The sequence below is a fragment of the Sycon ciliatum genome, chromosome 3 (assembly GCF_964019385.1).
Source record: "Sycon ciliatum chromosome 3, ocSycCili1.1, whole genome shotgun sequence".
In the NCBI taxonomy this organism is placed as follows: domain Eukaryota; kingdom Metazoa; phylum Porifera; class Calcarea; order Leucosolenida; family Sycettidae; genus Sycon; species Sycon ciliatum.
Genome location: NC_088645.1, coordinates 33,018,681 through 33,046,412, shown reverse-complemented (window position 1 = coordinate 33,046,412; position 27,732 = coordinate 33,018,681). Strand labels below are relative to the sequence as shown.

Below are 27,732 nucleotides of genomic sequence, written 5' to 3'. Positions count from 1 at the left end.
GGCCTGCTGCGTTTTCATTCGGTTTTTGGGACCCTTGCATGGAGTTCAAATAATTAGTTCATCTTTCTCTCCTCAATGATGCCTCGGTTTCCTCGCAGGCAAGTCGTATCGGTTGCAGTGAAGTCGTATCGTGGACTGCGCCGTGAAAGTGCTGCATGTGTCTGTAAGGACTCAAACTAGGCGGCATATAGAAACTTTGCTAATGCGGAAAAGGACACCGCTCATCCAGTCACGAATTCCGGGAGTCGCGCACGCCAGTCTCGAAACTACTCGTACCACTACGCTGGAAAGGCTACACATCATACACACCGAAGCCGCTGCAAGCACCGCTGGCAGACTCGGCGAAGAGGTATTCGACCCAGCCGCACGGCTAACCTTAGCCTAAATCTAGGACAAGTCCCTAGTCTAGTGTTTGATCGGTGTCTCTTTCCATAGTACAGCCAAACCGGTCGGTGTGGAGAAGCGCTTCTGATGTTGTCCGCCTCCTTTCTGCTCTCGAGTCGTTCTTTCCATCCCCATAACCAGTAGTGTGCTAGATAACTATAGGAGTCAGAAGCTTTGTAAAATGTTTCGCCGCTGGCTCAATGGAGAGAGCTTGTTCAAGGTACTTGACGAAATTTCCGCATGCGAGCGACTCTGGTTGTGTTTTTGTCTAAGGGAGAGGTTTTGGTGCGTTCGCTCTGGTTCGGATATTCCTTTTTTCAGAAGAAGCAGATCAAAGAGGAATGGCACCCCGACAAGTTCAAGGAGGCAGTCAGAGAGGTGCTAAGGAACGAAGATGATCAGGAAGACATTGAGCACACCAAGCGGGTAAGAAGTGTGATCACACCCGACATCCATTCATAACTTTCTATTGGTTTCTTTAATATTTTTATCTCTTACTCGAGACGCATGCCTTCTCCACATGAAGAGGGAACAAAATTTAATTTTAATAGTAATTCTAATAGTGACGACGACAAACAAAGGATAGAGTACTGTACGGGGCTGGATAACTTCGCCAAGTGCTGGTGAAGCATAATATTATGAACACTGTCTTGGTCGAGCTACTGACTTCATTGTTCAGCTTGCTGGGCCGTGAAAACACGAACCCTGGCGGAATTCTCAATGACCAGGTTTCGTTTGAAGACTGAACTGTTCTGGCAAAAGATGGCCACATGTACAGGAACGGATCGAATTTCATTTTTCAGCCTCTGGAAAAGAGATAGAAAGACTGTAAGCACGTTGCAAGGCGACCAAAAAAGGAAGTTTGTTGCGGTGGTGGGCTTCTGCAGTGCCCTGGCGCTATCTTTATCCATGAGGTTGAATCACTAGACACAAACTTTTTTATTACAATCAGCAAAATGTGAGAACAACAATGGATAAAGAACTCAACACATTCAAATTTAATCAGGGCTTGTTGTTATGACCGTGTGTGACTTCTACTGCCAATCATGCAAACATGCATGACTGTTGCCAGAGGCAGAGGGTTACTGCCGACCAGCCCGCAGCCTGCATTCAACTGCGAAGGGCATTCGGCTGCGGAGATAGGATGCTCGTGTGCCCCTGAAGCAAGTGGCCGCCCGTCGCATTTTAAAGCAGAATGAAATCTTGCAGCTCGGCTGATTCATCACAACGGAATAATGCAAATCAGCATTCCTCTCTGCAACAAGACTCACCAGGGTCTTCATGAACTCCGAACATTCCCTGCCAACTATCCCGGAGGTGGAGAAAACCAGGGGCGTAAATAAACCGTGGTCGATGGGTGTTACGCGTTCTCCATATTGCCTTTTCTTCTTTGTCTCATGGGTTTGGAGCTGATTGACGACTACACTGCACAGTACTTTGTGTGCTGTGAATTATTACATTACTCAGTTGGAACACATGCGCTCTGTGATCTCTCTGCTGTGAAAAAACTCCTCCATTGTGGCACCAAATGTTCGCATCTGATCCATTATCAGAGAATACTACCGTATTTTCCGGTGTATAAGCCACACTGGAGTACAAGCCACATCCACCATTTGCGTGCCACGAAATGCAGACATTTACCCTATTTAGCACAGTTGATTTGATCTGTAAGAAGAAAAGTGGACCAAAGAGCTACAAGTCATGCTATTATATCCACTAATATCACCAGTTACTTTACAATCAGCTCATGCGATAAACATTGCACGACACGACACGAATACAAATTAATCCGTTTGGATTAGGCGAAGTAAAACAAAGTTCAAAAAAAATTCCTTGGCTCTCCACCCGAGTCTAACATTGCGCACCTGTTGATTTGATCATCGCAGTATTAGCCGCATATGGCCGATTGGTTTGCAGGCCTGCCTGCGAATCATGAGGTCCCGAGATCAACACTGGCGCTGAGAGCAGGGAGCGTGTAAAAAATACTTTTTACGCGTGTTGAACTGCGCCGACACCCACGGTCAACTGGGTACTCACAGCTCCGAGTGAGAATAACAAGGATGCAGTTTCCAGGGTTATGGGCTGTTACACGCCCGATTGGCTGAGAGACTAACCTCCTCTCCCGTGACTCACTTGTGAGGTCTGCATTCGCCACTAAGGTGAGCAGGCATAGTGGTGGCCTGCGGATGCGAAGGCTAGTTTGTGTGTTTCTGAACATTCAAGCGATGCCGACGCGGATCCCGCGAATATTATTAGTATAAGGTGCAACCCCCCGTTTTTAAAATTGAAATTTGAGCGTTCAAAGTGCGGCTTACACTCCGTAAATCGCAGTAAAAAAACAACATTCTTGCTCTTGCTGTGTGTGTGTGTGTTTCTATTGCTGTCTGTCCATCTGTCTCTCTCTCTCTCTCTCTCTCTCTCTCTCTCTCTCTCTCTCTCTCTCTCTCTCTCTCTCTCTCTCTCTCTCTCGCTCTCTCTCTCTCTCTCTCTCTCTCTCTCTCTGTGTCTTTCTCTCTGTCTCTTCGCCTGTCTGTCTGTCTGTCTCTCTCTATCTATCTATCTCTCTATCTCTCTCACTCTCACTCTCTGTCCTTTTAATTCTCTTGTCGTGCTGTCTCTCTCTACTTTGTTTCTCCCTCGATACAGCTTCAGGCCTGCATGGACCGTGTCAAGCAGTACTCGTTGACAGAGGGCAGCAAGCGTCTCACCAGGGACACATTTCCCGGCCTGATGACTATGCAGGATTACGGTCCCCTGCGCATCGCGTTCATGGGTCGCACCGCCACGGGCAAGAGTCACACTGCAAATAGCATACTGCGGCTGTTTGATCAGGCAGCCACTGAAGAGGTCAGCTTCTCGTAGAGACTAGCCATTTGTATTGTGCTTCTGCTATCACATCCCTTCTGCAACTAGTAACTACAGTTTTGGCGAGTGCCGAAGAACTGGTGATCAGCCTCCTAACGAGGCTGTCTCTATTGTCATATACTGTAGTATATGTTACGGTCTATGCACAGTCACTGTGTACACAATGGTATGCTGTGCTTGGTGAAATCCTAGCCTGTTCGTTCTTCGGTACCCCCTCTTTGGTACCCCCTTCTCGGTACCCCCTTCTTTGGTACCCCCTTCTTTGGTACCCCCTTCTTCGGCATGCAACAGTACTTACTGTACAGAAGTCACTGGGCACAGTCAGCTTATTTTGCCCTGTATTCCATATGAGGAGGCAGTGAAAATACTAGCGGAAACACTTTGAAAAATAATGGTGATCGTGGGGAGCCTGATTTTTTTTGGAACCGGCCTCTTGTACGGGCAGAAGTAACACAAGCATACAATAAAATATGGACCATTCCAGAAAAGCAATGATGACGAGGCATAAACAAGACAGCGCAGCATAAAGGTAATGGGGAGCCTGATCCTACTTTATTTCTCGAGCGTGACCACATTTTTTTTGTATCGAAGAAAAAGACAAGAAGTGCTAATAGTATACCATAATGCAAAATCAAAAGTGACGCACACAAAGCGTTCCAAAAACTGACATGTGTGGAGCAGTCATCATACCACCAGTCACAGCAACCGTCCAGGTTATAGTGTATATCGATGGCACTCCGAGTTTCTTGCCTACGCAAACAGACCATACTATAATAAGGGCACTCTGTGCTCAACTGTTTTGCCGTAAATGTACTACCGTATTTCCTAGGTTATAAGTTACACTCGATTATAATGTCAAACCCACTTTTCAGATTTGACCCATATTGTTTCAATTTATTCACCTGAGCAGGATGTTACACTCCACTGTCAGCCCCAGCCCCTTCTTTAACCTTGAAGTCGCACATGAAAATGGGCAATTCGTACCCTAAGAAATTGGTTATCCAGAAACACGGAGAAAAACCTCTTCGTCAGGACTTGAAGCTTTATGGTGTGTGTCTCTGCATTATGCTTTATATTCTGAATGTTGGCCACCCTGTGTTCTGGTCATTTCATGCATGCAGGTGTATTCAGACGGGGAAGGAGACGCAAGGGTCCGGGAAACAGTGTTCACAACTGACTCCGGTGGGGAGATCATTCTACGCAACAGTCGAGGTAGTGGGGAGGAGAATGGTGGACGCGACTCGGAGGTGCTCGTCTTGGAGGCCATTCTCACCAACAAGCTTCACGCTGGCGACGAGTGCTACAAGGAGAAAATTCGCCACAACGACAACAGTCCCATGCCTGATCAATGCCACGGCGTGATTTTCATCATCACTCAACAATGGATAGACGAGGACCGGCCGATCAAGCCCGGTGACCGCACAGAGAAATCATTTTGGAATGGCTTCCAGCCACTTCTCAAGCAACTGGGTATGTGCTGTGTAGGAATTGTGAAGAACATATTGAACGGTCACTGATTGAATATGACTGCGCCATAGCTTAGTGGTAGAGCGGCATTGGCCATAAACGAGTCCCCGGTTCCCATCCTGGTGGTCTAAGTCAATGTTTTCTTCAGACGTTTCCAGTTTGCATCTTTCCCTCAAACCAACGAATGTAGCAGCCGTGTTCTAGTATAGCGCAAGCACAATGCTCACTTATAGACGTTGCGTGGAAACAATTCAAGGTTCGCGTGAGACACATCCAGACTGAGTTCTCCACATCCATAGTGTGTAGGTTGTGTGAAAGACATCAACATGATCTGTATGATTACCGGTATGTTTAACACTGCTGCTCGTTTTCTTTTCTACCGTATACACAAAGAAAAGGCCAAAATTAGGGAGTTGTTGGCAGTGGCAAACGTGCACTTGTATTCCACAGATACCATCCCAATGATGCGGAACTGCACGATCTCTATTTAGAACATAGGTGGATGGTAGACTCAATGTATGCTTTGGAGCTGCCTCTGAAAACAGTCATATTCAGCAGAGGTGCAACGGGGGGGGGGGGGGGGGGGAGGGGGTGTACCCTCACTTGCCTTGACTCTACTGGTTTGTGAGGTGGGACGGTCAGTTGCTGTTTCCTTTTTTGTCATCAAAACAATTTGAGAGGCGGATTTTGCTAGCAATGGTTTAATATGTACGATTCTGTAGCAAACGCGGTGCAGAGAAATTTTTGCCAGTATACACATAAACAAACACACATATACGCACACATAAACACACACGAACACACACACACACATGCATTCACACACACACACGCAGTGCATGCACACACACGCACGCACAGATCAAAATGGTCTTTTCCTTGGTGTCATCAATGGCCAGTGGTAAAAGATTTTACAACTTGTTTTCGGCTATACATTTTCTCGACAATTTTGCTTCTCCCTGTTTCCAGATCTTTGTCCGGTCACCTGCGTGACGCACATGCGAGAGATAGTTCCGCCGTATGGCTTGCAGGACGGCTGGGAGAAAGTTGCTCATGCAGCACAGATGGTCGGTTCATCCCAAAACAGCGTGTTCCCCATCGAGAACAAGCAGCCAAAGACAGACAGGGCGGCAGTGATAAAGCGCCTTCGCCAGGAGCTGCTCCTTGCACTGTTGGAGGTTATTTACCAGGCTGAGCAGCGGCTGCACCGAATCGAGTTAAGGACACTGAGGGAGACGGATCGCAGCGCATATGTCAAAACACAACGTGAGTCCTACCTGCCTTCTCATCTGAAGATCGTTTTGCTGCGTTATCTTCTAATGGTCTACCTTACTGATAAGTTGTAGCGATTTTGGCGTTGATTTTTTTTCTGAAAGGCTGTGCTCGGCACACTGGACCTCGCGCTTTCCCCGAAACACTGTGTATGGAGCAGGTAGTAGAGTTTTTCTTGCAGGTTTGCAGAGTCGAAGGTTCGATGGACATCTCGTGTGCTCTGGATGGCCGTCTTGAGTCAGTCAAGTGTCAAGTCAAGTGGGTGGAATAGCCCGAGCACCAGTGTGGGAAGCGTACCCGTTCCAACCTACTAGACAAAAAAAAACACTACAGCAAAGCCTGTCAAGGCGACCACTCGGATAAGGCGACCACCTGTCCCAGAAGACCACTGCCGCCAGGACCAAGGGATGCTATTTCCAGAGGTCGCTTACACCAGGTTTAACTGCAATTTACTTTTTACTGTTGCACATGAATAATGTGTGTATAGCGATGATTTTATGCCCTAAAGTTGCCGTACTCGCATGATTAGTGCCCCCGAGGCACTCTTTTTGCGATGTCCATCACAGATGGGGCAGTATTCAAGAGAGGGCACTATTTTTTCATTGCTGGTACATTTGCGTCATCCAGCATAAGACAAAGAAAAACAGAGCCTAAAGTGTACTGTAAACGCTCACGAATCCACAGAAACAGGAAAAAGACCTGCGATTTTGTTCCTGAAAACACCAGTGCAAAGCAATGGCCAAGAACATTAGGGAAAGAACACCAAACTTGCACATGGGCTTGGTTACAAAACCGGGGGGGGGGGGCACTATTCAAAAGAGGGCTTTATTCTTCACTGGCTCTTGGAGACTAGGGCACTATTCGAGATAGGGCACTATACAAGAGAGGGCACTATTCAAGAGAGGGCACTATTCAAGAGAGGGCACTATTCAGGAGAGGGCACTATTCAAGAGAGGGCTGTATTCAAGAGAGGGCTCTATTCAAGAGAGGGCACTATTCAAGAGAGGGCTCTATTCAAGAGAGGGCACTATTCAGGAGAGGGCACTATTCAAGAGAGGGCTCTATTCAAGAGAGGGCTCTATTCAAGAGAGGGCTCTATTCAAGAGAGGGCACTATTCAGGAGAGGGCACTATTCAAGAGAGGGCACTATTCAAGAGAGGGCTCTATTCAAGAGAGGGCACGATTCAAGAGAGGGCACTATTCAAGAGAGGGCACTATTCAGGAGAGGGCACTATTCAAGAGAGGGCTCTATTCAAGAGAGGGCACTATTCAGGAGAGGGCACTATTCAAGGGAGGGCTCTATTCAAGAGAGGGCTCTATTCAAGAGAGGGCTCTATTCAAGAGAGGGCACTATTCAGGAGAGGGCACTATTCAAGAGAGGGCACTATTCAAGAGAGGGCTCTATTCAAGAGAGGGCACTATTCAAGAGAGGGCACTATTCAAGAGAGGGCACTATTCAGGAGAGGGCACTATTCAAGAGAGGGCTCTATTCAAGAGAGGGCACTATTCAAGAGAGGGCACTATTCAAGAGAGGGCTCTATTCAAGAGAGGGCACTATTCAAGAGAGGGCACTATTCAAGAGAGGGCACTATTCAGGAGAGGGCACTATTCAAGAGAGGGCTCTATTCAAGAGAGGGCTCTATTCAAGAGAGGGCTCTATTCAAGAGAGGGCTCTATTCAAGAGAGGGCTCTATTCAAGAGAGGGCACTATTCAAGAGAGGGCTCTATTCAAGAGAGGGCACTATTCAAGAGAGGGCTCTATTCAAGAGAGGGCACTATTCAAGAGAGGGCACTATTCAAGAGAGGGCACTATTCAAGAGAGGGCTCTAATCGCGCGAGTACGACAACAGTTATAGTCAACTTGGCTTATAACGACACTCGGCGGCGGGGCATCAACAAGGTGTCCTTATTCGCGAAGTGTCCTTATACCCGAAGTCTCTATATATGTATTACAGTGGGATGGGACTTTGCTCTGGGCATGGAAATTCTGTCGTTATTCGCGAATTGTCGTTATATCCGCAGTCGTTATTCGCGAGTTGTCGTTATATCCGTAGTCGTTATTGGCGAATTGTCTTTATATCCGTAGTCGTTATTAGCGAATTGTCGTTATAGCCGCAGTCGTTATTAGCAAATTGCCGTTATATCCACAGTCGTTATTAGCGAATTGTCGTTATATCCGCAGTCGGTATTAGCGAAGTTGACTATACAACAACTTTGTTGGCCATTGTCTCATGTCCAGTGGAATTTTCTCCTCTGTGTTGGCTGCCTTTGTTCCTTCTACCCTTACTAGCCAAGTACGCCGTGGCCCGGTTCATTCGCAGCACAGCTGAAACGTACGCTTGGCCATCGCATCGTGTGGCGACGATCGAGAATGCGCTCCATGACCAATGGTTGGCCCTGGGGCTGGCGCGAGATGAGGACTACTTGACTCCGGAGCACTTCATTCGTATGATGTCGATGGCGGCCGTGTGCCAGAAGGTGTTCAGGTCAAAGCCTCAGCAAAAGCAGATTGCCGCCGAGTTGGACAGCTTCCGACGTTGCTGGAGGGTGTGATGACGGCTAGTTGGCGACGGTGTGCGCGCGGGATTCATTTCACGTCACACCGCGCTGGTATGGCACTCATTGCGTGATCCGCTCGCGCCGTGCCCACTGCCCAGACTTGAACACGCTAGGATTTAATGCTGATTACGAGTTCATATCTACTAGTACGCTTCTACTGCTTTTCCTATGCCATATACGGGCAAGTGTAATGTGTGTGCATGGTGCCCGATCTATGTTTTCTGCCGATGCCCCTGTCGCGTCATCTGCAGCCGTAGTCGCTGTGGAGGCATCCATTGTGGCTGACTGAATATTGTAGGAGTATTTGAATGCTGTTTGATTGCTCACCATGTCCCGGTTTTTCTTTTGTTTCCCCGGGCCTTTTTTTGAAGGTCTTTGGAGCAGCTGGCTCAGTTTCTGCTTTTTTGGTTTATTTTGCCCAAAAAAAGGCCATTAATTTCACTTTATAGTGGAGAAAACCAAAACAGGTGGATGCCTAATAACAATGGACCCACTGTTGAGGGTTCATGTTTGAAATTACGATTGTCTTTGTTTTCTCGATTAATGCTTTGGATTTCTTTTCTTCATTGCTTTGCTTGCCATTGTGTTCTTTCCCATAAAGGCGTTGTAGACGATGTTGTCATTTTACGCCTGCCTGCCGTCTTATGATAACCAGTTGGCTAGGGTTCACGTACACATGGGCCCTCAGACTGATAATCATCATCAACCTACGCATACTGTTACCACGGCTGCATCCTTCCCTGGGAAGGTTCGAAACTTCCAAATGCCCATACTACACTCACTGCACTACACTCTTTGTGTGCTCTACACTCTTTCAGTGTCGAAAACACGCAAGTACTTCTACATTATACATCCTCACATTTAGTGTTGTCTCACTGTAAAGACAGTTAGTTGTGTTGGCTAGTGCATGCACAAGTAGGACTACAGTGAAAACTGTCTAAGGCGACTGCTCAAGGGACCATCAACGTGTGGTCTCTGTAACCAGGTTGACTCGCTGCACCAGTCACACACTCCATAACAGCTAGAAGTTGCTCCTGACAAGCTTTGTTTCGTTCCATTATGATATTTAACGGACCTACTGAAGATGGCATCAACAAAATGACTGGCAGTCATGTCGCTATGGAAGGAACTGGTGATGCTTGGCGTCCCGGAGAATCTAATGTACACTGCACGTGTACGCACACATACATGTACAGTGAGCAAGATTGCTCTTGAAGAGCCGAGCAGCAGATACCAGAGAAGCAATTTTTGCCATAAACATGGTCAAATGCCATCCCTGACTCAATAACGGAAACAATGTCGATGAAATCTGCACATAACTATGATGTTGCTACGCAGTTTCTATGGTAACCGAGTGCAATATAAAGACACGCCTTTTCAATACCTTGCAGGCTTCAACCGCTTGCGTCCTGATATGAAAATATCAAATTAACTTTTTATGATCTACTATGTGTCCTCGACACCGAACACGTTTGATGTGAGTTTAGGTTGCGCGGAAGAGGTAGGAGCAACGCTGCACCTTTCGGTCATGTGGCTCGCGGACTATGACCATGCCTGCGGCGAGAGCGTTCTCCACAAGCAAATACAAAGCCCGTGTTCTAGTTACAAGTGCATTTTACATGTAAAACGAATGCATTTTATCAGTTTCCGATTTCATGTACATGTGGATCTACAATTGTACATTCGTCTGTACCGGTAAGGGTGCTGAGCAGCCATTGTTATGATGAAAGTTGGCCAAGGCGGAAAAGAGTGCGCTTCGTGCAAGTAAAATGAATGCATTTTTATCAGTTTCCGATTACAATAGATCTGCAATTGTACATTCGCCTGTACTGTACCCGTAAGGGTGCTGTGCAGACATTGTTATGATTTCCCACCTTCCAAATCGGCAAATATTTAGATTTTGATAAAAACGATTCAAAGCCTGTCAATTATTTTGTAATACTTAAAGTATAAATATAAAAATAAGTATTTGTTATCGCATGGTTGCTGCGGGCCTTATGCCATATTATTGGCAACGAGAGGTTAGCCCGAGGGCCGTAGATATATTATTGCCCCGAGAGGTTAGCCCGAGGGCCGTAGATATATTATTGCCAACGAGAGGTTAGCCCGAGGGCCGTAGATATATTATTGCCCCGAAAGGTTAGCCCGAGGGCCGTAGATATTATTATTGCCCCGAGAGGTTAGCCCAAGGGCCGTAGATATATTATTGCCAACGAGAGGTTAGCCCGAGGGCCGTAGATATTATTGCCCCGAGAGGTTAGCCCGAGGGCTAACTTCGAGGGGCACTACCCAATATGTCATAAGGCCCGCAGCAACCATGCGATAACACATTTTACACATGGCCCACAGAGCAGATCATTGGGCCACTGTTGAAACTAGCCTAAATGCCAACACATTATGACCACAATGTATATTATTGTGCTATCATTATCAAAACAGGAAAAATGAAGATATCTCTCCTACACCCTAACAAAAAGTCTGCTACAGGCCATCAGAGAGTATACAGTACTGAAAGATGGAGACAGAAAAAAAGTGCCGGCACGACATTGTCGTAGCAATAGACATGGCAACCACAATAAAACACAGCAGAATCATGATTTCAGTTGAAAAATTAAGAGTGCTACCACAAAGAGTTTCTACATGTTTACATGTGTATCAGGAAGTTGTCAAATACAGTACTGCAAGTATTTGACGACTCCCTGGTGTGTAATTGCGAGGATAATTTTTCTTCTTCTTTCCAGCTAAAAATAGCTGTAGTTTTCATTGCAAAACATTCCTGAATTGTTGTGTTTGTTGTTCAAGCAAATGTGAAGCCAGAGGACAGATGAGCTTGGTAAGAGTTTCGCGTGGCACAGGAAGACCACACAGAGGCAGTGACTTTGCGAGGATCTGAAAAGGCACGATGCTGAGTTGAATTTGCTATTTCAAATAATTGTTTGTGATCACAGTACCACATCGAACAGAACTGAATCCTATCCACAAGCTTACCGACGGTCAGGCTGCCAACATGACTGAACAAAATTAATGATCTGCAAGCACCACACGGCAAAGGTCGAAGACCATGTCCATTGCCGGGACGTCCATTTCCAAAAAGCATCTTCGTCTCGATGCTGCACACTGCATGCGACTCGTCGTAGAGTCGTGGATCTACAGTGCACAGAGTCGTATACGCGTAGTCACGCGATCACTGAAATAAACTATTTTTGGGGGCAATATCACAACAGAACAACAAGGACAATCAAGGCTTGTTTGCTGCTACTTTAAGTTTCATGCTTACGCAATCATCAGGCAACAACGTTGCCTGATGATTGCGTAAGCATGAAACTTAAAGTAGCAGCAAACAAGCCTTGATTGTCCTTGTTGTTCTGTTGTGTATTACGCTCTGCCTTTGTGGTGTTGAGCACTGTCAAGCACTCTGGGTACATCCTTCGGTGGGGGCAATATCATATAATATTATTGGCCGCGGCGGGAAAGGTGCTGATTCGCTGGAGTATGGGCAACAATCACGTGCCATGTGATAATATTATATTATAACTATACTTTCACAAAAAACAAGCTCGGTGCAGCACTAATCACGGCTGGGGAACCCTACCCTCCACCATCGCCAACTCACAAAGCATGTGAACTGGGCGGTGACGGGCCGACCGAGCACCCCTGAGTCCTGACACACAATACAGCGGAATGTAGCAGCGCGAAAGACACCCGACAGCGATAGTATCCCATCAACGACGAATAGGTACCTCCGGAAGATTGACATGTTAGCAAGCTAAGGCGCCTGTTGAAGGCCGTCGATGCCGGCGCAGCTGCCAGCTGCCCCATTCACGGGAACCACTAAAGGTGCAAAGGCACCACGCTCAACATTCACTACTCTCTCCTGATATTGAAGTTTCTTAGCGCCTTCATGTTGCCGGAAGAGCGCGTCCAGGCTTCTGGACGCATAGGAAGAAGCGTCTTACATCAAAAATGCATGTTGCTCACGCGTCCAGAAACCTCCAGCGCTCCCATCAAGGTGAGCCTCGACAGCGGTGTTCGCCGACTTGGCCTGAAAAACCTCACCCTCGACAGGGGCGAGAGGTGGCTCTACAGACACACTGGAGCAAACCTCGGTCAAGGCAACAGCGAACAGATCTCGTAGTTCATTATGTCGAATAGTTGGGAATCCCCCAAAAGCACAATTCAAAGCATGGCTAGTTAAAAACCCGCCCTACAAGCACATACAGCGGGAGTGTCACGCCGCGGCCAGTCACAGCGTAACGCAATGGTATGGCGAAAGTCTCCCTTGGATAATTCAAAACCATGCTCAGCGATAAGGAGCGCCGACAGCCATGATGAAACACCTGGGCGGCCCAGTTCTTCCACGCGACGATTAACTGCCAAAGACAGGTGCGATTGAAGAGCACGCAAGCGCTCTGCCTGTCGCTCACCTCGCCACTTTACGACCCCCCCCCCCCCTTGGCGCAAGCTACGGCGGATAAGACTCTAGCAACCTCATACGGACCATTTGGGAACTCCTGCCTCCGAATGAGTGTCGTGAGGCCCTGGGCAATTCGGCCAGAAGCCTCCAACTGCCATCCAACTGATGGTGAGACTTTGTGCTTGTAGTGCGCTCGGCCAAGCCGAGATCTCGCCTCCAATCCCTTGTAGTGAGTAGATGCAACATGATCATAAACGTTCGAACCAATATCACTACTTGATCCTTTCTCGTCCAGCACGCACGCTTCTAGTGTTAGTGTAGTGAGTTGACCAGGCTGGTTCACATCCTGATATTCAATGGTGCTCTTGGGGGCTCACTCGATGGAATTCCATTAATTGGAGGATCGGTTTACATAGAATTCTGGAGGAAAAGCAAAACTGCGTTTTTGTATGTTTTGATGTCGTGGAGTTCTACCCGTCTATCTCGGAAGAACTATTATTAACGTCGTTGGAGTTTGCCAGAGGCTTCACGTCGGTGTCTTCGGAGGACCAGGAAGCTATCCTCCATGCACGGAAATCCCTGCTATTCGGCCTCGGGAAAGAGTGGTTGAAGAAGGGAAGCGGAGTATTCGATGTGACGATGGGATGCAATGACGGTGCTGAAGTCTGTGAGTTGGTCGGCACGCTGGCCCTGGCCAAACTATCCGAGGTGTACAACGGCAGTGACATTGGACTCTACCGCGACGATGGGCTGGCAGTGTTCCGGAACGTATCGGGACCGGAAGTGGACAGGATCAGAAAGGACATGACCAAAGTTTTCAACAGCCTAGGACTAAAAATTACCATCCAGGCAAACCTGAAATCAGTCGACTTCCTAGACATCACGCTGGACCTACGCACTGGCAAATACCGTCCATATCGGAAACCCAACGACCGGCCACTGTATGTCCATCACAAATCCAACCACCCACCAATCATCATCCAGAACTTGCCCTCTTCCATCAGCCGACGACTAACGGACATATCAACGGATGAGGAGACATTCCAGGACGCATCTCAAATGTACAACAATGCGCTCAGAGACAGCGGGTACAATGAGACCGTCCAGTTCTTGGAGGAACGGAAGAGTGGGAAAAGGAAGAGACAAAGGAAGAGACACCGGAATATCACATGGTTTAACCCACCGTTCAGTAAGAATGTGTCCACGAACATTGGTCAGCGATTCCTGCAACTCGTCAGCAAGCACTTCCACAAGGGTTGCAAATTATACAAGATATTTAACCGGAACACGCTAAAGTTCAGTTACAGTTGCATGCCAAATGTCGCCACCATCATCAAGCAACACAACAATAGTATCCTCCGCAGCGACCACCAGAATAAGACCAAGGATGTGAGAACCTGCAACTGCCGTGTCAAAAATGATTGCCCCTTGGAAGGAAACTGTCTAGCATCGAGCATTGTGTACAGGGCACATGTAACCGGCAGCGACATGAAGGAGTACACTGGATTAACGGAAGGGACATTCAAGACACGATTCAATGGTCATCAACATACTATTCGCCACAAAAAGCACGAGACCTCAACGACACTGTCCAGACACATCTGGAGACTGAAGGATGAAAACAAACCTTACAGTATCAGGTGGTCCGTTGTGAGGAGAGCCGCACCATACTCTAACATCTCGAAGCGCTGCAACCTGTGTCTGGCCGAGAAGCTGGAGATTGCCTGGGCCGACAAGACCCGCTCCCTCAACAAGAGGTCAGAGCTTGTGTCCAAGTGCCGTCATGAAAACAAGTTCTACCTCTGTAACTTTGCGCGCAAGGTCAAGTGAATCTAGCTGGTAGTCCCGCTGCCAAGTGTGTGTGTGTGTGTGTGTTTGTGTGTGTGTGTGTGTGTGAGTGTGTGTGAGTGTGAGCGCGCATGTGTGTGTGTGTGTGTGTGTGTGTGTGTTTGTGTGCATTCGTGAGAAAGAGAGTGCGTGTGGGTGATTGGATAAGTGCGGGTGCAAGTATGTGTGCGGTAGGTGTGAGAATGAAAGGATGAGTATTGTGGCCGTGTGTGTGTGTGTGTGTGTGTGTGTGTGTGTGAGAGAGAGAGAGAGAGAGAGAGAGAGAGAGAAACAGAATGTTTGTGTGAGATTTGGAGAATGTGTGTGTGTATGTAAGATTTAGAGAATGTGTGTGTGAGATTAGGAGAATGCGTGTGTGTGTGTGTGTGATATAGAGAATGAATGTGTGTGTGCGTGTGCATGTGTGAGATATAGAGAATGAATGTGTGTGTGTCTGTGTGTGTGTGAGAGAGAGAGAGAGAGAGATTTAGAGCATGTGTGTGCGGACGCGCGTGTGAGTGTATGTGTATGTGAGAAAAGGGAGAGAGTGTGGGTGTATGTTTGTGTTGTGGTGTGGGCATGTGTGGATTTGGCATTTGCCCCCAGCTCTATTCTATATCATTCATGCCGGAACTACTGCTGCATAGCCCCAAGTCTGAAGACTTGGCAACTTCACGCCTGCACCTGACTCTTGTGCTATGATACGCGTCGCCTATGACACCCCTCGGAATTTCCCACCTTGCTCCCCCTTATGTTCTGGCTGCCCGTTTTGGATCCATCAGTTGCCTGATGATCGTAGAGATACGTGAAACTCGGAGTTGTGACAAAGCTTCCAAACTCTCTCTTGTGTACAAGGCTCTGCCCTACATGGGCATTGAGCACTCTTCGGACAGTGAAGCACACCACTTGACTAGAATTCTTATTACAAATGAGAGTCCTCCGGCTCGGTAGAGTGCTCAATATTCGTTGCGAACGGTTCGAATAGAGCTACCTTACACACGGCACACGGCACAGAGCACAGAGCACCATGCATCGTTCACTGTAACTAATAGCTTCATGCCCATAGGCAATCATCAGTAACTGATTGATGATTGGTGCTCCGTGCCGTGTGTGGGTAGAATCAGTATTATAAAGTTCCCTTTGAATGAGTTTGTAAAAGCATTTTGTAGAGGACTTTACGCGCGAACGCCCAAGTTACGATAATGCAATTTTAGGCATCTAGTGGTCCGCTGCGTTTTCATTCGGTTTTTTGGACCCTTGGATGGAGTTCAAGTTCATCTCTTTCTCCTCAATAATGCCTCGGTTTCCTCCCAGGCAAGTCATATCGGTTGCAGTGAAGTCGTATCGTGGACTGCACCGTGAAAGTGCTGCATGTGTCTGTAAGGACTCAATCTAAACGGCATATAGAAACTTTGCTAATGCGGAAAAGGGCACGGCTCATCCAGTCACGGATTCCGGGTGTCTCGCACACCAGTCTCGAAACTACTCGAACGCTAGAAAGGCTACACATCATGATACATACCGAAGCCGCTGCAAGCACCGCTGGCAGACTCTGCCAAGAGGTATTGGACCCAGCGCCACGGCGAACTTTAGCCTAAATCTAGGGAAAGTCCCTAGTCTAGTGTTTGATGGGTGTCTCTTTCCATAGTACAGCCAAACCGGTCGGTGTGGAGAAGGGCTTCTGATGTTGTCCGCCTCCTTTCTACTCTGGAGTCGTTCTTTCCACCCCCATAACCAGCCGTGTCCTAGATAACAATAGGAGTCAGGAGCTTTGTAAGATGTATGCATGGTTTATCCGCTGGATCTATGGAGAGAGTCTGTTCAAGGTACTTGACGGCATTTCCGCGTGCGACTCGGACTTTGGTTGTGTTTTTGTGTAAGGGAGAGGTTTTGGTGCGTTCGCTCTGGTTCGGATATTTGTTTTTCAGGAGAAGCAGATCAAAGAGGAATTGCACTCCGACACGTTCAGGGCGGCAGTCAGAGAGGTGCTAAGGACCGAAGATGAGCAGGAAGACATTGAGCACACCAAGCGAGTAAGAAGTGTGATCACACCCGACATCCAATCATAACTTTCTATTGGGTTTTTTTAAATTTCTTACTCGAGACGCATGCCTACCCCACGGGAAGAGGGAACAAGTAGTAATACTAATAGTGGCGACAAACAAAGGAATTTGCCAAGCTTTTCATTTTGTGCTTTTGTGTACGCCGCTCGGCCTGAATCTGGTATTGTCTATAGAGCACTTTCGCAGAACCTAAGCCTATTGCCTCTGTGACAAACAAAGGGTAGAGTATGGTGCTGGATAACTCCGCCAAGTGCTGCTGTAGCATAATAATAATATTTCAATATTATCACTTGTGTGAACACTTGGTAGAGCTGTTGATTTCGTTTTTCAGCTTGTAAATGTCGAGCAGTGAAAACACAAACCGTAATGATCAGGTTTCGTTTGAAAACGTTCTGGCAAGAGAAGGCCACATAGATAGGAATGGATCGAATTTCATTTTTCAGCCTCTAGAAAATAGGTAGAAAGACTGTGAACACGTTTCAAGGCAACCAAAAAAGGAAGCTGGTTGCGGCGCTGGGCTTGAGCAGTGCCCTGGCGCTATCGTTATCCTTGAGGTTGAAGTACTCGACGCCAAGTTTCTATTACAATCAAACAAATGTGAGAACAACAATGGACAAAGAACTCAACACGTTCAAAAGTAACCACGGCTTGTTGTTATGACAATGAGTGACTACTACATGTACTGGCAATCATGTAAACGTACATGTCTGTTACCATGGTTATCAGAGGCAGGGAGTTACTGCCGACCATCCCGCAGCTTGCATTCAACTGCGAAGAGCATTCGGCTGCGGAGATAGGATGCTCGAGTGCACCTGAAGCAAGTGGCCGCCCATCGCATTTTAAAGCAGAATAAAATCTTGCCGCGCATGTGATTCATCACAACTGAATAATGCAAATCAGCATTCCTCTCCACAACAAGACTCACCAGGGTCTTCCTGAACTGCGAACATTCCCTGCCAACTATCCCGGAGGTTGAAAAAACCAGGGTCGTACATGAACCGTGGTCGACGGGTGTTACGCGCTCTCCATATTGCCTTTCCTTCATTGTCTCATGGGTTTGGAGCTGATTGACGACTACACTGCACAGTTCTTCGTGTGCTGTGAATTATTACATTACTAAGTCGGAACACATGCGCTCTGTGATCTCTCTGCTGTGAAAACACTCCTCCATTGTGGCACCAAATGTTCGCATCTGATCCATTATCAGAGAATGCTACCGTATTTTCCGGCTTATAAGCCACACTGGAGTACAAGCCACATCCACCATTTGTGTGCCACGAAATGCAGACATCTACCCTATTTAGCACAGCTGATTTGATCTATAAGAAGAAAAGTGGAGAAAGAGCTACAAGTCATGCTATAATATCCATTAATAGAGAGGTTTGGCACAACGAAATTCGTTGTTCATTTTCGTTGTGCCGCCGTACGAATAAGCCAACCGAATTTCGCTGAATTTTTGTTTAGCAGAACGTTCGCAACGAACTTCGGTGTTGCTACTGGATACCATGGACGTCGCGGAAATGCACGCGAAATACAAAATGGTAATCCTCGTCACTCCCCGCCTTTCGTAAACTGGTGGCCTCACTACTCGAATGCTTCTTGAGCGGGAGATGAAGCCGATCCACATGCCTTTTTTTTCTTTTTCAGCCCAGCAATCTCCTATCGCTCTGGAAAAACAGCAGAGCTGCTTCTTCATTCGTGCGTGGTTTCCGCAAGAAACAATTCGGCATCGACCTCACAAGGCGTAGCATCATGAGATCCATCTGCGTATCCCACGTAAGTTGTCGTCCCTCCTGATTACCAGAGGCAACAGCAGCAGCAGAAACTGCAGGATTTGAGTTCGGCTCAGACATTCTGGTCGTGAAAACAAGGACCTCAGAAAAATGTCAAAAGGAACAAAAAATTCTCATGTGATCGCGGAACGAAAAGTCGACAGACCAAACTTCGTTGGATTGATGCTTTCCGCGAGTGTGTGTTCGGAAGTTCGTTGTAAGTTTCGTTACTCGTTACCGGGCTTCAAAATCTAACGAAAGCTCAGACGAATTTCGTTATGCTAAACCTCTCTAATATCACCAGTTACTTTGTAATCAGCTCATGCGATAACATTGCACGACACGACACGAATACAAATTAATCCGTGGCTCTCCACCCGAGTCTAACATTGTGTTGAACGCGAATTGGGGCAACGGACAACGGGAACAAGTAGGTTGGTAACGACATTTATTAGAAACGGGACAAGAGACCAAGACAAACGAAACGACTACATGGTGCATATTGAAGAGCTCGACTCAAGAGAGCGATTATTTGAAGAGACTTGAGAGAGAAATTTGAAGAGAGGCAACACAATATATAGGGCCTGGGTAGCTATGGCAAACATGGACGCGCAAGTAGCTACCCAGGCCAAATGCATAATGCATGAACCCCTCCATGAAAAAAGAATCCCGCGTCCTCGCGGAGAGAAAAAAATGAAAGAAAGAAAAAAGAGAGAAAAGACAAAAATGGCTGAGGGAGAAAAAAAACACACACAAACATATTGCACGTGCGCACGGATCTCACAAAAAGTGTTTATTAGTATCATGCATTACAGTTATTGTTCCTGTACTTCTCTAAGTCTAAAGATAAGAAACTAGATGTGACGAGGAACCTACTGATACTGTCTGCGTGGCTAAAAATGGCATAGTTACACTTCTGCTAAACATCAAAAATTAGAGCGTGGCTCACCAGGACCGGACCTCTAACTTGGTACTATTTTATGAACACATGCGCGCACACACACTACAAAAATTCACGAAATAAATAAACCGAAAATAAATTTGACGAAGAAAGAGAGAAAGGTAGCTGACCTGCATGATGAGACGAGGTGGACATAGGCGAGACGAGGTTGACAGAGACGAGACGAGGTTGGAGTAGAAGAGACGAGGTTCGCGTAGGAGAGACGAGGTTGACATGGACGAGACAAGGTTGGCGTAGGAGAGACGAGGTTGACATGGACGAGACGAATGCCACGAGAATCCCAGGGTCGCGGGCTTCGGCAAAAGCCGGGCGCCAATGTTGAACGCGAATTAGGGCAACGGACAACGGAAACAAGTAGGTTGGTAACGATATTTATTAGAAACGGGACAAGAGACCAAGATGAACGAAACGACTACATTGTGCTTATTGAGGAGCTCGACTCAGGAGAGCGATTATTTGAAGAGACTTGAGAGAGATTTGAAGAGAGGCAACGCAATATATAGGGCCGGGGTAGCTATGGCAAACATGGACGCGCAAGTAGCTACCCAGGCCAAATGAATAATGCATGAACCCAACAGTTGCGCACGTATTGATTTGATTATCGCAGTATAAGCCGCAACCCCCTTTTTTTTAAAGTGAAATGTGAGTATTCAACCTGCGGCTCACACTCCGTGAAGCACGGTAACAAAACAACATTCTTGCTCTTGGTGTGTGTGTTTCTATTTCTGTCTGTCCATCTGTCTCTCTTTACCTTTCCGTCTGTCTGTCTGTCTGTCTGTCTGTCTGTCTCTCTCTCTGTCTCTGTCTCTCTCTCTGTCTCTCTCTCTCTGTCTTTCTCTCTCTCTCTCTCTGTCTCTCTCTCTCTGTCTCTCTCTCTCTCTCTCTCTCTCTCTCTCTCTCTCTCTGTCTCTCTCTCTGTCTCTCTGTCTCTGTCTGTCTCTCTCTCTCTCTCTCTCTCTCTCTCTTTCTCTCTCTCTCTCTCTCTCTCTCTCTCTCTCTCTCTCTCTATTTCTCTCTCTCTCTATTTCTCTCTCTCTCTCTCTCTCGCTCTCACTCTCTGTCCTTTTAATTCTCTTGTCTTGCTGCCTCTATCTCTACTTTGTTTCTCTCTCTATACAGCTTCAGGCCTGCATGGACCGTGTCAAGCAGTACTCGTTGACACAGGGCAGCAAGCGGCTCACCAGGGACACATTTCCCGGCCTGATGACCATGAAGGATTATGGTCCCCTGCGCATCGCGTTCATGGGTCGAAGCGGCACGGGGAAGAGCCACACAACCAATAACATACTGCAGCTGTTTGATCAGGACGCTACTGAAGAGGTCAGCTTCTCGTAGAGACTAGCTATTTGTATTTTGCTACTGCTATCACATCCCTTCTGCAACTAGTAACTACAGTTTTGGCGAGTGCCGAAGAACTGGTGATCAGCCTCCTAACGAGGCTGTCTCTATTGTCATATACTGTAGTATATGTTACGGTCTATGCACAGTTGAGTCACTGTGTACACAATGGTATGCTGTGCTTGGTGAAATCCTAGCCTGTTCGTTCTTCGGTACCCCCTCTTTGGTAGCCCCTTCTTCGGTATCCCCTTCTTTGGTACCCCCTTCTTTGGTACCCCATTCTTTGGTACCCCCTTCTTTGGTACCCCCTTCTTTGGTACCCCCTTCTTTGGTACCCCCTTCTTTGGTACCCCCTCTTTGGTACCCCCTTCTTCGGTACCCCCTTCTTCGGTACCCCCTTCTTCGGTACCCCCTTCTTTGGTACCCCCTTCTTTGGTACCCCCTTCTTCGGCATGCAACAGTACTTACTGTACAGAAGTCACTGGGCACAGTCAGCTTATTTTGCCCTGTATTCCATATGAGGAGGCAGTGAAAATACTAGCGGAAACACTTTGAAAATGGTGATTATGGGGAGCCTGATGGTTTTGGAACCGGCCTCTTGTACGGATAGAAGTAACACAACCGTACAATAAAATATGGACCATTCCAGAAAAGCAATGATGACGAGGCATAAACAAGACAGCGCAGCATAAAGGGAATGGGGAGCCTAATCCTACTCTATTTCTCGAGCGTGACCACATTTTTTGTCTCGAAGAAAAAGACAAGAAGTGCTAATAGTATACCATAATCCAAAATCAAAAGTGACGCACACAAAGCGTTCAAAAAACTGACATGTGTGGGGCAGTCATCATACCACCAGTCACAGCAACCGTCCAGGTTATAGTGTATATCGATGGCACTCCGAGTTTCTTGCCTACGCAATCACACCATACTATAATCAGGGCACTCTGTGCTTAACTGTTTTGCCGTAAATATACTACAGAATTTCCTAGATTATAAGTTACACTCGATTATAATGTCAAGCCCACTTTTCAGATTTGACCCATATTGTTTCAATTTATTCACCTGAGCAGGATGTTACACTCAACTGTCAGCCCCAGCCCTTCTTTAACCTTGAATTTGCACATGAAAATGGGCAATTCGTACCCTAAGAAATCGGTTATCCAGAAACACGGAGGAAAACCTCTTCGTCAGATTCTGGACTTGAAGCTTTATGTGTGTGTCTCTGCATTATGCTTTATATTCTGAATGTTGGCCACCCTGTGGTCTGGTCATTTCATGCATGCAGGTGTATTCAGCGGGAGAAGGAGACGCAAGGGTCCGGGACACAGTGTTTACAACTGACTGCGGTGGGAAGATCACTCTACGCAACAGTCGAGGTAGTGGGGAGAGGCCAGGTGGATGCGACTCGGAGGTGCGCGTCTTGGAGGCCATTCTCACTAACAAGCTTCATGCTGGCGACGAGTGCTACAAGGAGAAGATTCGTCACAACGATAACAGTCCCATGCCAGATCAATGCCACGGTGTGATTTGCATCATCCCTGAGAAAGGGTTAGACGAGGACCGGCCGTTCAAGCCCGGGAGTCACACAGAGAAATCATTTTGGAATGGCTTCCAGCCACTTCTCAAGCGACTGGGTATGTACTGTGTAGGAATTGTGAAGAACATATTGAACGGTCACTGATTGAATGATGACTGCACCATAGCTTAGTGGTAGAACATCACTAGCCATAAATGAGTTCCTGGTTCCCATCCTGGTGGCCAAAGCCTATGGGTTCTTCAGACTTTTCCCGGTTGCATCTTTCCCTCAAACCAACGAATGTAGCAGCTGTGTTCTAGTATAGCGCAAACACAATGCTCACTTATAGACGTTGCGTGGAAACAATTCATGGTTCGCGTGAGACACATCCAGATTGAGTTCCCCACATCTATATCGTGTAAGTTGAAAGACATCAACATGATCTGTATGATTACCCGTATGTATAACACTGGTGCTCGTTTTCTTTTCTGCCGTATACACAAAGAAAACGCTAAAACTAGGGAGTTGTTGCCACTGGCAAACGTGCACTTGTATTCCACAGATACCATCCCAATGATGCGGAACTGCATGATCTCTATTCAGAACGTAGGTGGATGGTAGACTCAATGTATGCTTTGGAGCTGCCTCAGAAAACAGTCATATTGGGCAGAGGTCGAATGGGGGGGGGGGGGGGGGGTACCCTCACTTGCCTTGACTCTACTGGTTTGTGATGTGTGACGGTCAGTTGCTGTTTGCTTTTTTGTGATCAAAACCATTTGAGAGTCAAATTTTGCTAGAAATGGTTTAGTATCTGCAATTCTGGAGCAAACGCGATGCAGAGAGATGTTTGCCAGTAAACACACAAACAAACACACACATACACACACATAAACACACACACACACATGCATGCACACACACACACACACACACACACACACACACACACACACACAGTGCATGCACACACACACACACACACACGCACAGATCCAAATGGTCTTTTCCTTGGTGTCATCAATGGCCAGTGGTAAACGATTTTCCAACCTGTTTTCGGCTATACATGTTCTCGACAATTTTGCTTCTCCCTGTTTCCAGATCTTTGTCCGGTCACCTGCGTGACGCACATGCGAGAGATAGTTCCGCCGTATGGCTTGCAGGACGGCTGGGAGAAAGTTGCTCATGCAGCACAGATGGTCGGTTCATCCCAAAACAGCGTGTTCCCCATCGAGAACAAGCAGCCGAAGACAGACAGGGCGACAGTGATAAAGCGCCTTCGCCAGGAGCTTCTCCTTGCACTGTTGGAGGTTATCTATCAGGCTGAGCAGCGGCTGCACCGAATCGAGTTAAGGACCCTGAGGGAGACGGATCGCAGCGCATATGTCAAAACACAATGTGAGTCCTACCTGCCTTCTCATCAGAAGATCTTTTTGCTGCATTATCTTCTAATGGTCTACCTTACTGATAAGTTGTAGCGATTTTGGCGTTGATTTTTTTTCCGAAAGGCTGTGCTCGGCACACTGGAGCTTGCGCTTCCCCCGAAACACTGTGTATGGAGCAGGTAGTAGAGTTTTTCTTACAGGTTTGCAGAGTCGAAGGTTCGATGGACATCTCGTGTGCTCTGGATGGCCGTCTTGAGTCAGTCAAGTGTCAAGTCAAGTGGGTGGAATAGCGCGAGCACCAGTGTGGGAAGCGAACCAGTGTGGGAAGAGAACCAGTGTGGGAAGAGCACCAGTGTGGGAAGCGAACCCGTTCCAACCTACTAGACAAAAAAACACTACAGCAAAGCCTGTCAAGGCGACCACCTGTCCCAGAAGACCACTGCCGCCAGGACCAAGGGATGCTATTTCCAGAGGTCGCTTACACCAGGTTTTACTGCAATTTAATTTTTACTGTTGCACATGAATAATGTGTGTATAGCGATGATTTTATGCCCTAAAGTTACTGTACTCGCATGATTAGTGCCCCCGAGGCACTCTTTTTGCGATGTCCATCACAGATGGGGCAGTATTCAAGAGAGGGCACTATTTTTTCATTGCTGGTACATTTGCATCATCCAGCATAAGATAAAGAAAAACAGAGCCTAAAGTGTACTGTAGACGCTCACTACTCCACAGAAACAGGAAAAAGACCTGCGATTTTGTTCCTGAAAACACCAGTGCAAAGCAATGGCCAAGAAAATTAGGGAAAGAACACCAAACTTGCACATGGGCTTGGTTACAAAACCGGGGGGGGGCACTATTCCAGAGAGGGCTTTATTTTTCACTGGCTCTTGGAGACTAGGGCACTATTCGAGAGAGGGCACTATACAAGAGAGGGCACTATTCAAGAGAGGGCACTAGTCAAGAGAGGGCACTATTCAAGAGAGGGCACTATTCAAGAGAGGGCTTTATTCAAGAGAGGGCACTATTCAAGAGAGGGCTCTATTCAAGAGAGGGCTCTGTTCAAGAGAGGGCTCTATTCAAGAGAGGGCTCTATTAAAGAGAGGGCTCTATTCAAGAGAGGGCTCTATTCAAGAGAGGGCTCTATTCAAGAGAGGGCTCTATTCAAGAGAGGGCTCTATTCAAGAGAGGGCTCTATTCAAGAGAGGGCTCTATTCAAGAGAGGGCTCTATTCAAGAGAGGGCTCTATTCAAGAGAGGGCTCTATTCAAGAGAGGGCACTATTCAAGAGAGGGCTCTATTAAAGAGAGGGCTCTATTAAAGAGAGGGCACTATTCAAGAGAGGGCTCTATTCAAGAGAGGGCACTATTCAAGAGAGGGCACTATTCAAGAGAGGGCACTATTCAAGAGAGGGCACTATTCAAGAGAGGGCTTTATTCAAGAGAGGGCACTATTCAAGAGAGGGCTCTATTCAAGAGAGGGCTCTGTTCAAGAGAGGGCTCTATTCAAGAGAGGGCTCTATTCAAGAGAGGGCTCTATTCAAGAGAGGGCTCTATTCAAGAGAGGGCACTATTCAAGAGAGGGCTCTATTCAAGAGAGGGCTCTATTCAAGAGAGGGCTCCAATCGCGCGAGTACGGCAACAGTTATAGTCAGCTTGGCTTATAACGACACTCGGCGGCGGGGCATCAACAAGGTGTCCTTATTCGCGAAGTGTCCTTATACCCGAAGTCTCATTATATGTATTACAGTGGGATGGGACTTTGCTCTGGGCATGGAAATTCTGTCGTTATTCGCGAATTGTCGTTATATCCGCAGTCGTTATTCGCGAGTTGTCGTTATATCCGTAGTCGTTATTAGCGAATTGTCGTTATATCCGCAGTCGTTATCAGCGAATTGTCGTTATATCCGCAGTCGTTATTCGCGAATTGTCGTTATATCCGCAGTCGTTATTCGCGAATTGTCGTTATATCCGCAGTCGTTATCAGCGAATTGTCGTTATATCCGCAGTCGTTATTAGCAAATTGTCGTTATATCTGCAGTCGTTATTAGCGAACTGTCGTTATATTCGCAGTCGTTATAAGCGAATTGTCGTTATATCCGCAGTCGTTATTAGCGAATTGTCGTTATATCGGCAGTCCTTATTAGCGAATTGTCGTTATATCTGCAGTCGTTATTAGCGAATTGCCGTTATATCCGCAGTCGCTATTAGCGAATTGTCGTTATATCCGCAGTCGTTATTAGCGAATTGTCGTTATATCCGCAGTCGTTTATAGCGAAGTTGACTATGCAACAACTTTGTTGGCCATTGTCTCATGTCCCGTGGTATTTTCTCCTCTGTGTTGGGTGCCTTTGTTCCTTCTACCCTTACTAGCCAAGTACGCCGTGGCCCGGTTCATTCGCAGCACAGCTGAAACGTACGCTTGGCCATCGCATCGTGTGGCGACGATGGAGAATGCGCTCCGTGACCAGTGGTTGGCCCTGGGGCTGGCGCGAGATGAGGACTACTTGACTCCGGAGCACTTCATTCGTATGATGTCGATGGCGGCCGTGTGCCAGAAGGTGTTCAGGTCAAAGCCTCAGCAAAAGCAGATTGCCGCCGAGTTGGACAGCTTCCGACGTTGCTGGAGGGTGTGATGACGGCTAGTTGGCGACGGTGTGCGCGCGGGATTCATTTCACGTCACACCGCGCTGGCATGACACTCATTGCGTGATCCGCTCGCGCCATGCCCACTGCCCGGACCGTAACACGCTAGGATTTAATGCTGATTACGAGTTCATATCTACTACAGTAAGATCGGGCGCCGAAGAACGCAGGGGCTCGAGCGCAGCCTAGGAAAGTTCTTAAATTTTTGATTCTAGCCAGACCGTTCTTATTCACATGCGCGCGCGGCGAGTCGAGTGACGTCATGACGCTTGTCATGTACAGATGTACATGTAGTGCAATGTAGTACTTCTAAACTAGTGGGTGTCGTAAATGGGAATGACTGTACATGTATAGCAGTTACTGTTTACACGTGTACATGACATGTACTCACCTCCAGCTCCCATACATGTACAATGTTCCAAATTTTAAAAGTGTTCTTAAATCTGATAATTCTAGCCTGGACTGTTCTTAAATTTTGCCGGTTTTCCAGCCTGGGTGTTCTTCGGCGAGGTGTTCTTCGGCGCCCGATCTTACTGTAGTACATGTATGCCATCTATGCCATATACGGGCAAGTGTACATGTAGTGTGTGTGCATGGTGCCCGATCCATGTTTTCTGCCTATGCCCCTGTCGCGTCATCTGCAGCCGTAGTCGCTGCGGAGGCATCCATTGTGGCTGACTGGATATTATATGAGTATTTGAGTGCTGTTTGATTGCTCACCATGTCCCAGTTTTTCTTTTGTTTCCCCGGGCCTTTTTTTTGAAGTTCTTTGGAGCAGCTGGCTCAGTTTCTGCTTTTTTGGTTCATTTTGCCCAAAAAAGAGGCCATTTATTTCACTTTATAGTGGAGAAAACCAAAACAGGCGGATGCCTAATAACAATGGACCCACTGTTGAGGGTTCATGTTTCAAATTACGATTGTCGTTGTTTTCTCGATTAAGGGGGGAATGACCCTTCGCGCACGCCATACTGGACCGTACATGTCCGAACGACCACAACTTCTGTTTCCTTCAATATTTCTTGAAGAAATTTTCACCATGTCTTGATGGAATAACATACAACAGATCAATGGCACTCTGAATGAAAATATACAAAAGAAAGTTGGAAGATTTGACAACAAAAGGATAATTATCGCACAACGGACAAAAGCTAAACGGTGCGCAATTTTATCAGAATGTAGTTCATCAGAATCATCTCTTTCAGCCATAGATATTTAGATTACAGGTACACGCAGTGCGTTTGCCTAATATCACACAGTCCTAAACA

At 47.1% G+C, this 27,732-nt stretch overlaps 2 protein-coding genes across 4 annotated transcripts; both read left to right on the top strand.

Annotated features, from left to right (window-relative positions):
* The first annotated feature begins 302 nt into the window (after positions 1-302).
* On the top strand, positions 303-9,174 carry LOC135812020 (uncharacterized). 2 transcript variants are annotated; one of them, XM_065325323.1, is made up of 6 exons: positions 303-604; positions 709-810; positions 3,031-3,231; positions 4,371-4,719; positions 5,686-5,982; positions 8,279-9,174. In XM_065325323.1, the coding sequence occupies exons 1-6, from the start codon at positions 566-568 to the stop codon at positions 8,539-8,541; spliced, it is 1,251 nt and encodes a 416-aa protein (XP_065181395.1). In that variant the 5' UTR covers positions 303-565; the 3' UTR covers positions 8,542-9,174. The 2 variants fall into 2 exon arrangements, with proteins under 2 accessions (XP_065181395.1, XP_065181394.1); XM_065325322.1 differs by having other exon boundaries at positions 304-604; positions 706-810.
* Positions 9,175-16,437: 7,263 nt separating this feature from the next.
* On the top strand, positions 16,438-27,303 carry LOC135812019 (uncharacterized). 2 transcript variants are annotated; one of them, XM_065325320.1, is made up of 7 exons: positions 16,438-16,614; positions 16,717-16,821; positions 18,499-18,627; positions 20,704-20,904; positions 22,211-22,559; positions 23,540-23,836; positions 26,195-27,303. In XM_065325320.1, the coding sequence occupies exons 1-7, from the start codon at positions 16,567-16,569 to the stop codon at positions 26,455-26,457; spliced, it is 1,392 nt and encodes a 463-aa protein (XP_065181392.1). In that variant the 5' UTR covers positions 16,438-16,566; the 3' UTR covers positions 26,458-27,303. The 2 variants fall into 2 exon arrangements, with proteins under 2 accessions (XP_065181392.1, XP_065181393.1); XM_065325321.1 differs by lacking the exon at positions 18,499-18,627 and having other exon boundaries at positions 16,439-16,614.
* The last annotated feature ends 429 nt before the right edge of the window (positions 27,304-27,732 follow it).

Bases quoted from the DNA above. Each gene is read 5' to 3' on its own strand.
- LOC135812020 (XM_065325322.1), top strand. From the start codon at position 566: ATGTTTCGCCGCTGGCTCAATGGAGAGAGCTTGTTCAAG. The intron at 3,232-4,370 runs GTCAGCTTCTCG...TCATGCATGCAG, and splicing joins ATCAGGCAGCCACTGAAGAG to GTGTATTCAGACGGGGAAGG. The intron at 4,720-5,685 runs GTATGTGCTGTG...CCCTGTTTCCAG, and splicing joins GCCACTTCTCAAGCAACTGG to ATCTTTGTCCGGTCACCTGC.
- LOC135812019 (XM_065325320.1), top strand. From the start codon at position 16,567: ATGTATGCATGGTTTATCCGCTGGATCTATGGAGAGAGTCTGTTCAAG. The intron at 16,822-18,498 runs GTAAGAAGTGTG...TTTCTTTTTCAG, and splicing joins ACATTGAGCACACCAAGCGA to CCCAGCAATCTCCTATCGCT. The intron at 20,905-22,210 runs GTCAGCTTCTCG...TCATGCATGCAG, and splicing joins ATCAGGACGCTACTGAAGAG to GTGTATTCAGCGGGAGAAGG.